A 12,593-nucleotide genomic window follows, 5' to 3' on the forward strand; every position below is an offset into this window, starting at 1 on the left:
GTTTCCAGGGAATCCATTTCCTGCCGAACCGCACTAAACCGTCACTCTGGCGAACATGTGGGGATTGAACGCCGCTCCGCCGTCTGCGCCGAGCGCATGAAATCAGCTTGATTTGTGCTCCATCAACAGATGAAGCATTCGCTCTGGTGTGCAGCACGCTCGCATGACCCTGTGCTTCAGAAACCGGGGAAAGACAGCTTTAAACAAACGACAGCTCACATTAGAATCCATCCGCTTTCAAACAAATGCATCAAAAGTAGTTAGAATCGTTGTTCGATGTGATAATGGAGAGATTTTCATGACAACTGAGCAGGTTTTCTCAGCTGATGAGGGCCTCAAAACCCTGCCTGTCGTTTGACTTCTGCTCCAGAAATGTGGCATGAAATTATGCTACATGCTTTCTAGTATGTGGTAACTTGATTTAGTTGGTGTTATAAATAAGTTGGGAACATCTCAATGTGGTGCATTTATATTAGCATATATATTGTAAAAAATAATGAGCGAACGTAAGATGTACACCTTTTAAATAAGAACTTTGAAGTATTTTCTGTCAGTGTTTTGAAGCTGTCTGTGGCTACACTCGACACACCAGTGTTGGTTTTCCAAACAGATTAATATTTCTGAGTGATTGTTTGCAGAAGGATTTGTAATAATAATTACAGTAAAAACGAGTGAAAACTCCCCTCTGACTACATTCTTGTACCACTGTATGTTTGTGTAAGCGTGTCCTTGTAAGCCTTTGTGTCTACGTGGGCAGACGAAATTAGAGGTTAAGTGGTCCGAGCAGAGCGGGGCGACCCTGAGGAGGGAGGAGGTCAGCAGAAAAACAAAGGACCTTATTGTCTCTGGCTATCTCGATCAGCACCTCGCTGCCTTCTGGTTAACCAGCCGCTGACGGACAGCAGACCGAGCAGAGCCCTCGCTGCTCTCTGTGTTTACATGTGTTTTGTTTCCTTCAAAAATAGAAAACAAAAAAGACAGAGAGAGAGTGCATAAAAGCTTTCCAAACTCCGGTCAGATAAATCATCGCGCAAATGGAATTTACTGATCTAACTTCTCGCATCAGCTGTGCTCAACTATGTGTGTACCGTGCACTTGCGCAACAACGCCAGCGTGCGTTTTTGTGCGCGCGTTTGTGTTTGTTGATTCCTTCAGTTGTGCACATATTTACCTCATTCCCTGTGTAAACCATTAAATATCTCATCCCCGTGCTGACCCCTATAACTCCACTTTATAGCTTTTCCACATGGCCTCTGAAGAACTTGCGGGGGCTTTATTTTGGACCGTGCCATGTTTGTTCTGGGGGGCCCGATGCTACGCTACTCACTCTGAGTCCCAAACCGCACCGATCCAGAACCCGGGAGCGTGATGTCGGGCCTGAGAATGGTCACCACGGTCAGTCAAGGTTCAGATCAGGTCAAATTAAAGCTCATCCACCATGACTGAAATGCAAAAGTTTACGAAATAATCTGAGAATAAATCTGTAAACGCTCGACGAGTGAACTCCTCTAAACACGATGGCTTCGTAGTAAACTGTTTGTAGAAATGGAACGAGAATATATCAGAGATAAGAAAGAAAAAGGGGAGAGAAGACGGATAGGATGTGTAAGGAAAGAGAAAATATGTACAGAGGGAACAAAAGTGAATGAGGCAGAAAGAAAGAGAAGGAGTGAACACGGCCAAGGGACATCCCGGGGTGGAGTGGAACCAGGTTGAGACCACATCTTTTCTCTGCCTCACTACCTACATGAACCATCAATCAGCACAGAGAACAAGGAAAGATCAACAAAAATAGTCCAGCAGGGACCACAGCACGCTGTAACATCACATCAGTCACTGACAAAAGCCCGCAGCCTCCTCCATCCATCAGGCAGCTCTATTCTCGCACTTTTCACTTCCTTTTGTCGCTCCATCTATCCCCGATTCTTTCCCTCTCACGCTCCAGATTCTTTTTTATTTTTCTCATGTTTTCCCTATTCATCACTGTCGGGAGGGTTGATGCTAGCGAGTCATTTTTGAGTCATTTATATCTTCTTCGAGTCATTACATTTCAACCTCAGAATCAAAACTGGGTAGAGGTCTTCTGGCAGGCGGCGCAGCGGACGCCGGCGATGAAAGAGAACGCAAGATATTTGAGGTCACATCTGAGGAAGTTAAAGTGAAATAACACAGACTGTGTTCTTTGTAAATACAGACGTGTTGCCACATTGCAAGGTATGCATTAAAGGCCCGCTGCTTTAAACACTCCTCCTGGCATTTGGTGAGGAAGCAAACATTACACGTGTTTTGTTGGGGTGTTATTTATGCGCCTCATTCAGCTTCAGACTTAAGGACTTTTGATTTCCATAAGTGGCTACCTGTGAAATGATGAATCTGTAAATCAAAGCGTAATGACTTTCACAAAGTGAAAAGCTGAAGTGTTATCTGCCAAAAAACATTAAATACAATAATGATTTGTTACAACAACAGAGCAACGGTAATAACTCAAGTGTTTCCCAAGGATTCAAAAGCTATTACTTAAGAAAGCAAGAGACCGGAATAACAGACACTGTTTAGTCAAGAATTTCCACATGAATCCGCCTGATGCGAAGCTTCAAACAGACAGCCGTGACACACTGCGGCCCATGTTTTCTTAAGAGCGGGAATCTGGATCCCAAACACTGAGCGGCAAAGTAGATAATGGGGTTGGACTTTATCAAAAAGCGCCGCTCAACAACCAATTACCTTCTTATATTACTCGGTGTGAGCGTGTGCCGCCACAGGGATGACAGGAGGAGGGTCGGAAGCAAATATGAAGCTTGTCCAAATAAACTATTGGTCAAACGAAAATCATACCCAGATAAAGGCCCAGATATGGAAAGATAAGTATTAGATGTCGTTTCACTTTAAGAATTTACTCAAGGTTAAAGCTGTAGAACCTGAGTCTATGGCACCGGATGTTTGGCAAAAGACAGAGTACATTCTGGGCAATTATCACACATACATACACAGCCAATCATCATTTAACCTAAGCAACCCGTCATTAAGACGGCAGGAAGAAATCCACACAAAGGGAGAACATGGAAACTGAACAGTAAGGTCACAAGTCAAGAATCAAACCAGTTTCTTGCTGTGAGATGAATGTTAACCACGAAATGTTCTGTTCCAACCTCGAAATGAATCCATCCAACAGTGTTAGGATTGGTTGTCAGTGTGTGACTGCATTGTCCCTCTTTACACAAAGCAATACGACTCTTTAGTCAATTTAAAAAAAAAAAAAGTATCTGAATGAACGCTTCTATGAAAATAAAATTTAGATTAGATCAGAGAACATTTAAACCAAAAAACCGTGCTGTCAAACAAGAAGTTAAAGCAAACAAACATTCCCACACATCTTAATACAGTTTGATTTGGCCTGGCTCTCATATTCAAAACAAGCTTCTCACACAAACTAAACAGTCGAAGCAAAGCGCTGTGCCACTGGGGTTTGGCTCGTTCTTCTGTTGCTGGCTGATTAAATATGCAGGAAGGTCTCTGATAAGTTACCTGATCTGCTGGAGTATTGTTACAGGCCCATATTGTCCTGATCGGCGCATGAAAGACACACATATACTGTATGAAAGAGTTAAGTTTCAAAAGACACAGGGCAAAGCCACACAAGCGCACACTCATTATTTTCCACATTTTCCAGTAATCCGGAGACAGATTCAATCACACCCATTAGGGAGCTGTCCCTCACTCTGACTGACAAATAAATATACTTCCATTTTCTCATCCTCTCGCTCACAGTAACGGCTCTGTTCAGGGGCCAGCTCCTTCCCGGTCCCATGCTGATGGGAACGACTTTTAAAGACGAGCGTCGGTGACATGAAGCTGCTCCTGCGCTCCGTCTCTGTGGGGGGGGGGGGGGGACTACTGTACCGATCAATGCCATTCATCCAGAGGCCGACTTATACACGGCCATGGCTGGAATGTGCTCCAGGCCGCAATTAGACAAAAGGCAATATGCGGTCTAAGAGGGGGTTTAAAAAAAAAAAAAAAACTGCAGAAGGGAGATGAAATAATATTAGAAGATTAACGAAATGAGGTGAGAAGAGGGTTCCCGCTGTCCTCTCTAATCGAATGACTGACAGGCAACGGAGGAATGCAGGACCAGGCTGCGCCAGCGAAGTGCACAAAGTATCTGTACTCTTCCCCCGGTGTGCCCACTTAGCCCGTGAAACCCGAGCCGTTCCCAAGTGGGGGAAAATGCCACTTCAATAGTGGGAAAAATTACTGGACACCGGAGATAGGAGTCAAGAAACAGCACTGACAGCATATGTGTGCGTTTTTCCTGTGTGACTGTGTGTGTGTGTGTGTGCGTGTGTGTGTGTGTGTGTGTGTGTGTGTGTGTGTGTGTGTGGTGATCAAGGTCTGATTTCAGCCCAGCTGCAGCAGCCTATGAGAAGTTGGAAGATTGGCAGAGGAACACAGCCATTTGCCCCAACTCATAAACACACACACACACACACACACACACACACACACACACACACACACACACACACACACACACACACACACACACACACACACACACACACACGCGCGGAGACATATCTGCAAAAGATTTAGGAAAGGGTGAAAAATGCTGCCAAACTGGAATATTTTAGAAAAAAAAAGTGCTTGTTGTTTCTTGCTAACAGAATCAACAAGGACAGAAAAATTAAAATGAATTGAATATTTAGCGCATTTTGAATTCAGAACAGCATTTCTAGTTTGCATCATCTTTCATCCCCTATTCAAAAATTCTGCAGAGAACTGATTATTGACAGAACATGATAGATTAAGTTTTATTGTATTTGTATTTGTTAGGTACAACAAAGTTGTGCCAGCATGCCTTCGTGGTCACTGTAATCTGACTCATAATGTACTCTACTCACGTGTGACATATTCTCCACCAACCAAAGTTACACAATCAGTAATATTATGACTAATGTTTGAAACTTTAGCATCACCTCTAACACTCAGCTGAAGTTCAAAATGTAAGCGTCTTTACATGCCAATTTTCTCACAAAACAAAAACATGTACACATAAAAACCACCCACTGAAAAACTATTCTTTTAAGTATGATGTATGCAGCGAACTGCCTGAGCCAAAATTCCTTGCACATGCATGGACAATTAGGCCTAATTTTGGCTCAAATTGTTTCCTGTAATGATGAGTGGACATAGTTAGCGGGCCGCTCTCAACGGCCGAACACTAAGAGATCTAAAGTATCCATTCCAAGTGTAGAGAGTGGTGGAGAAAAATGCTAAATGACCCTCTACCACACACACACACACACACACACACACACACACACACACACACACACACACACACACACACACACACATATACACGTCGTTGTGTCTCTGCACACAGCTCACCTCCATCCCCGACAGCAGTGATAAAATCATTAGAGCCACGAAATTCAGAAACTTCAAAGAGGAAGAAGTAAAAGCTGCCAGATTTCTCCGGCCTCCTGACTGACCCACCCACACAGGCAGGCACACCGGAGGACGAGCGGAGCCACACACACACTTGTATTCCACCCACCTCGACGAGAAACTAAACAATGGAAGAAAACACAAAATCCTGCACTTTGTACAGGTTCTTTCTACAAACTGAATGTGGCTGAAACACTGGACTGTAATGGGCATTAAAATAATTTTTGGATGGGAATAAGGAGTAAATAAACACTAACTTTGATCCCTTCTGGATCGTGATCATGTTGCAGCTCTGTCAGTTTAGTCTCTGAAAGTGCTTTCCAGGAAGTTGGAGCAGCTCAGTGCATCATGAGTGTGGGTGTGTTTGTACATCAGACTGACCTCGGTCTGCAGTGTGTTGGCGCGCTGCTCCTTGGCACTGAGCGACTCCTTCAACACCTCGATGTGTTGCTTGCAGTCCGAGTTTTGATTGGTCAGAGTCTCCAGCTTGGTCTGCAGAGCCTGCATCTCTGACTCCTTCCTGTTCAGCTCCTGCTTCAGCTGCTCGATCTGGCGCGCACACACACACACACACACACACACACACACACACACACACACACACACACACATACACAGAAACAAATTTGTTATGAAAACCTTTTAGTCATCACTGCGAAAGCTGACACAATTACAGATAACAAATACTTGTAAAGAAGAAAAATATGGCCTTTCATTAAAACCACACAAACACCCACTGCAGAAATTCTGTTATGCACCGAAGAAGAAAAAAAAAACTGAAACAACAGCAACAACATTATTTTGAATAAAGCATGGGATTTTTATGTAAGACTGTAGTGAGAAAAGTGGACAAAATTATTAGTGCCACAAATTGACTGCTGTGTCATATTGGCAGTTTTATGTTTTTCCAAAGAGAGGAATGAAACTAAATCCTTAAACACAGAATATGCCTTTTTCTGATTAATATGCAATGTGCCTAACAAAAACTAAAAATCCATAACTTCAAAGTTATATTAGGGGATTGTGGGTGGTTCCCTCTTTTTTATAAGTGATTCAGAGTTCACTTCCCGAACAACTCAATCATTTAAAACCATTGTGAATTCACTTGACTGGGACTTTAATGTGTTGCTTTTCATTAATTAGCAATAACTGAAAAAAGAAAATGAGTGAAAAGTAGCAAATGCATTCAACAGTGCTTCGATTTTACGTTGTCCGTGAATTTGAGATTCTTTCAGTTCCCAGAATCTGATATCACTTTGATGCACCAAATATACATAACACAATATACATGCATCATGCATACCGAACTAAAAACACCATAATATCTACCCTCACAATAAATTGGCAAAGCCAAATACATAGAGAAAGAGCCCCCTCTGTCCTCATTATGATGGATTAGTCTGAAATCAGCTGATCTGGGCCGCGACATTGTTTTGACCTGGAAACACCGGTTCATGAATAATCTTCTTTAGATTACAATCGCAGGAGAGTTGAGATTTAAATCGAAGGTGGGATGACAGTAAATTTCTGAACAACCTGTTCGTAAGTCACCAACTGTGAGCTATCGAGTTTACATAAAGTATGAACGACTGCACCTCTTAGTCAGAATTTAACTACTATGATTGAACATTTCGTCTCCATTGCGAGATAGTTTCATAACTGCACAGAGCTGCTCCAGAGGGAGATTGCTCAAAGTGTCTTTAAAATAACAGGATATCTTACGACCTCTTCAACCACCAATAAAGGAAACCTAAAGAGCCCCAAAAGTATGAGTGTGAGAACAAAATAATGAATGACAAAGAGCCATAGCATAAGACGGAGTCACAGATTACAGTGGTGAGCGAAAAGCACGACGGGGAGAAAAACAAAGCTGCAGAAATGAGTAGGCAATGAACTAAAAATAATGATACAAAGGCGAAGCGTTATGATTAAAATAAAGAGCGGAGCTTTCAAAGACAATTAGCCTCTGAAAAGGAGAAATGAGAGAGGAGAGAGACTAATGAGAGGGGTACTTCTGCTTGTTCTGTGATCCAGGGCTGTTGGGTGGGGAGGAGGAAGGTGGGAGCTGGTCTGATGGAAGACACACATGGTGACAAGGCCTGCTCCTACAGAGACACAGAGACAAGACAGCAAGACTACAGCACCGACTGCGTTCAACCACAAGGCCTCACAGCACTCTGACACAGCCCAGGAGTCTGCAAGGGATTTAATACTCTCCATAAAAACCTGTATTTTTTTTTTTTTGGTCCACTGTTTGTATTTTAGTTCATTTTCTAAGTTCTGAGAAGCGACTGGTCTTTAAGTAGATCAAAGTTTAAAAAGGAAATAGGAGAGCAGGGATGCTGCCGTCTCTGGTTTCTCTTATCACAGTCGCAGCTCAACACCAGTCGCCACCACCGCTGAAAGACCAGGACCCTAAACGCTTCAAGGATATAGAATGGATCCGTTCATGTCCGAGTGCTCGGCGACGTTTGGTGCAACTGTACACAGAAAGATGAGACCTGGAGAGGGCTGAGATGTATATTATACCAGGCCGGTGTGGGTGAGGAGAGAGCGTTTCCCTCTCTTCTTCATTGTGAGCTGCCATTCATTAAAAAAACAGCTCTTTTATGATTGCATCAGGAACTTCCACAATCCCAATGACAAACAGGCTGCACACAGGACCGCAATGCACCAAGACACCTGGAAATGTCGTTTTATTTGTTCTGCATCTGTTTTAAACGTGAACATGTCAGTGGTATATTTTAGTGTGCAAATGTATCAACCAGCCTACAGCCTGAAGGAGTATTTCCAGACTGGCATATCGTCCTGCTCGACGGTAAACTGACGCAGCACATCGAAAGCCGATAGTTCCTCTGAACAAAGGACCGTCACAGATAGGTAAGTTGTGTAATGCTCAGTCGTCACAATTCGTAAGTGAATCTGGTGAAGCATGCAAGAATGTCATAGGAGAGGAGAAGAAAAGAAAACAAAGATGTGGGCGTTCTGGGCATCCATGCAGCATCAGAGATTCAGAACCAAAAGTTGAAAAAGTTCCAACACACCAAAGCATGCATTTTTTTTTTTTTTTTACATTTATGATGGGTTTTGAGAAGTCTGGAGTTTTAAAACACAGCGGCCTCTCAGTTGGTGAGAGACTAACATGCATGTCATGCACTGTTTCCATGCACGGTGGAGTCGTCTCCGGTGGCATGCAGAGGCATTCTACCTTAGACTTCATGAACTTAGAGTGGCTCTTGTAGACCTCCACCTGCTTGAGGTCGTCCTGCCTGTCATCGGGGTGCAGCAGGCCGCTCGTCTTTAACATCTGGACCTCGTCCTCGAGGTCTCTGATGTTCCTCTCCAAGGAAGAGATCTTGGTGTCCTGCACCGGCAACAGTAGGCAGGTCGGCAGTCAGCAGAAATCTGGCTAAGAATAATAAACTCTGGGCTAAAACACGGGAGGTTTCCGATCTGAGTGAGAGAGTCAACTGTCAGGAGAGTGTTTCAGCACCTCTGCCCATTTTGTTTCACATGAAAGCCTAAAGGGAGTAAAGAAACTGCATCCTAATGAGAGTAATGCTTCACACTGACACTTCTCTCAAACTGAATAAAATATCTCCACATGATGAGCAGATGAAGTCTGATTTAAGACATTCAGAGGAATAATAACTTTGTATCTATATATTTCTGAAAAGTTTTTTGCCAAGTCTGGAATATCGGCGGGGGGATAATAATGTAACTAATGTGATGTGTGCACAGCTCAGATACATTCCTCTGCAGAGTCTGGGAGAAAAAAAGGAATCATCTGTCATGGACAAGTCCTGAGGTTGTTTAGTTGCATCGGCTCAGACATACATTAAATGCTAAACCTTGGAAAAGAAGAGAAAGGTAATGGAATAAATGAAACCAGATTGCATGATGCCATCAGCAAAACCACAGGCAACATGTAAGCATCTGACCTCTATTACATCTCTTGACATCAACCCTGCGGAGCTGCAATCCTGAAAGCACACACAGACCAGCCAGGAATGTGTAAAGGTACTTATAGCGCGTACACACACACACACACACACGCACAAAGTGGTGTGAGGAGGGCAAACTTTCACCGTAAAATCAGAGAAAGTCATCAGATCTTACCTAAAGCTCTCAAACACACACACACACACACACACACACACACACACACACACACACACACACACACACACACACACACACACACACACACACACACACACGCATGCACACACACATACACACACAAATAGACACACTGAACATCCAGCAAAGTTATATATTTGATTCAGTATGATACTGTAAGTGATGTTCTGACTTTATTAACTGATCTGATTCTGCTTCCAAGCTGGAGGAGAGGAAAATACCACCCAGAGGAAGAATAACAAATTAAACTCAAAGAAAATACACAATACATGAAAGAAACTCTGGACCACATGACCGCAGAAACATAAACGATTGTATATGACGCCACTGCACTGCAACTAAAAGGGGATTTTTTTTTTTTTTTTTTTTAAAGGGAAAAGAAGGGAAACGCAAATATTATGTATCTGATGAGGAGGAGAGCACTCGGTACAGTACCTGCCAGATAACATCAGGATCAAAACAGAAAGGGGGGTTGGTGGTCTGCAATTACAAAAATACACACCACTTAGAAGAAGCAGCAAGACAAAGACTAAAACAAAGTCATTCACACTCGACAGACATCAAGGAAAGTCCACAGTTACATCCTCTCTTAAAACAACAATCTACAACAATATACCTCTCCGAATCACCCAACTTCACCAGAATAAACTACTGCTTTCACTTCTGTCAAATCATCTTGGCAGCTCTGTTTCTTGCACATTTCTAATTAATTCAGTCAGATTTAATCTGGCTGCGTTCATACATTCACAGCACTGGAGGCATCCTGGACATGTGCAGTTTGTTAATAGGCAGACAAATCACAAAGTATGTGTGAAAAATAACTGTGGTTTACTTGTAAAGGAGCCACTTTTGGAAGGAGCGTTTGCTGAATGAACACTAAATGTGTGTGTATGTGCGAGTGTGTGGTTGGGTGGGTGTACACACGGACACATGTGGAGTCAACTGCATTTTTCACAGCACTAACGACTTCAAAGGGCTGAGATGAGAGTGAAAGCTTCCATATGTGACATTTGAAACAAATTGAATAAGTGCTCACACTGCATGGGCCAATAATGGACTTTACTTGGGCATGGCCACAATACAGATGCTAGTTAACAAGAAGACAACGTTCTTGAGATTGTTTGTGCATGTGTGTTTGTGTGTCTGCCTTTACGGTTAAGCCAGAGCCGCTGCTACCGCTCACATTACAGGAGGGCTTATCAATAATTGAAGTCCTGTATGTTATAAAATCTGATATGAAACTGCAGCTGAGGAAGAAAAATACACTTTGAAACAAGATCCTGAGATCAGATCTAGGTTTTCACCACGACAAACACCACAGTTTAACTTGTTGACCTCAAATTTGTTTGGATCATGTCACTAATACACTCTCCAGAAGTGGCAAAAGCTACCGACCCTTTAAAATGAGCAGATCTGTTAAAGCCACACAGACTCCACCTGTAGCGCGTTATGAGACCAAATCAGCCCCTGCTCCTCGGTCCTACCTTCATATCAATGACAGTCTGCAGAGCTCTGGTCTTGGCCGGATCGGTCTGAAGCTGATTCCGGCGGTGGAGCTCTTGCGGAGGCACCCGGTAGAAATAAGCCTGACGGCTCATCATCTTTAGCACCTACCAACACCCACAGCTTCAGAGGCGCTCGAAAACATGCACTGATCAGTCTCAACAGTCCGGATTTCTCCACTACATCATTCGCAATGTATCCTTTGCGAAAGAAATCCTAAAACTGCAAAAATCTTGTTTGACTGAGTTTAAAGAAAAAAAAAACAACTTTTCTCTGATGTCTAAGCTGGTCTGATGCTCTCTCGGGGACTTTTTCCATCTCTAATGGCAGAGTCTGGTGTCCATTTCCGCTGCCCTATCTCTTTCTTCCTCTCCCTCTCCGTTCGCAGGTAGCAGCCACGCTCAGCTTAAGGTCACGCGAATCTGCTCCGACCATTCTTTCAGTCTGAATCTCTCCGTTTCTTATCTCTCACTGTCTTTCTCGCAGATGTCTCTGGCACGCTGGAGCACTCGCTTAGCAACACTTCGAGCCAGCACATGCGCTAAGCTTTTTCTATCAATAATTAATGGTGGCTGTGACCTACAGCTATGCCTACTCACAGGCACACATATCGAAGCCGGGAGACAAAAACAAATTCAGACTCATGAGAAGTTGTCCTCCACTCTCTCTTTGATCTAACAAGACATGACAGCAGCTACTTAAGTTTATTAAACCACACCAGCATCACGGCTTCCAGGGAAAAGATATGTCATTGTTCCAACTATATCTGTGTCGAGTTGGAGCAAAAACAACAATCGGTCTGAAGCCGGTCTTTGTTCACATGTTCTAAACTTAAACATTTATTTACCTAGTTAAGTTTCACTGAGAGTAATGTTCTCCATTTACAAACGCGGTGCTCACGCCCACTCGGTCCAACGTATTCTCACCCAGACGTCGCCCAGCGCGACCGCAGTCTGATCGGCTGACCACCGAGCGGCTCTGCTGGAGTGTGGCGAGGGGCTCCTCGGCTGTGGTCGCGAGGGAGTGGCCATAGCTCAAGGGGCATTTCGGCGGTGCCAAGCGATGCTGTTTCAACTCCCACCCAGATTTGTCTTTACTGAACCACAGGGGCTCGTCAAAGTTTTAAGACACCACTTCCGCCCTCAGAGAGGTTATATTGCAGGGCTGTTTTGAGCATTATATACTGGCTTCGTACGCTGTGCTACACTCGGACTGAAAAAGCAGCAGCCCGCCGCTCATATGCTACACAAACCTATACAAATCTACTCATGTAGGTTTGGAAATATGCAAGAAAAAAAATGTCAAGATTCACTCCAGAAACTTAGAAATATATTTCAGAGGGAAAATATTCAGTAGAGCATATGGATTTGGATATTACTGCTGAATCAGACTGCACTTTTAACAATGAGTATTCAGTAATCTGTTACACTTCTTAACACCAGGGCAGCTCACATTTACCTTCTATAACCACTTTAACTAGACCAGAAACATAATCA

The 12,593-nt window shown here is 43.4% G+C and overlaps 1 protein-coding gene across 1 annotated transcript in view; it reads right to left on the minus strand.

Annotated features, from left to right (window-relative positions):
- Positions 1–12,593, minus strand: part of LOC115407854 (ERC protein 2-like) — a 105,653-nt gene that overhangs the window by 78,406 nt on the left and 14,654 nt on the right. Inside the window, exons 5-6 of the mRNA XM_030118381.1 lie at positions 8,660–8,815; positions 5,833–6,000 (exon numbers count right to left, since the gene is read on the minus strand). Coding sequence (XP_029974241.1) covers positions 5,833–6,000; positions 8,660–8,815 — 324 coding nt within the window. The remainder of the gene's footprint in view (positions 1–5,832; positions 6,001–8,659; positions 8,816–12,593) is intronic.

The sequence above is a fragment of the Salarias fasciatus genome, chromosome 20 (assembly GCF_902148845.1).
Source record: "Salarias fasciatus chromosome 20, fSalaFa1.1, whole genome shotgun sequence".
In the NCBI taxonomy this organism is placed as follows: Eukaryota; Metazoa; Chordata; class Actinopteri; order Blenniiformes; family Blenniidae; genus Salarias; species Salarias fasciatus.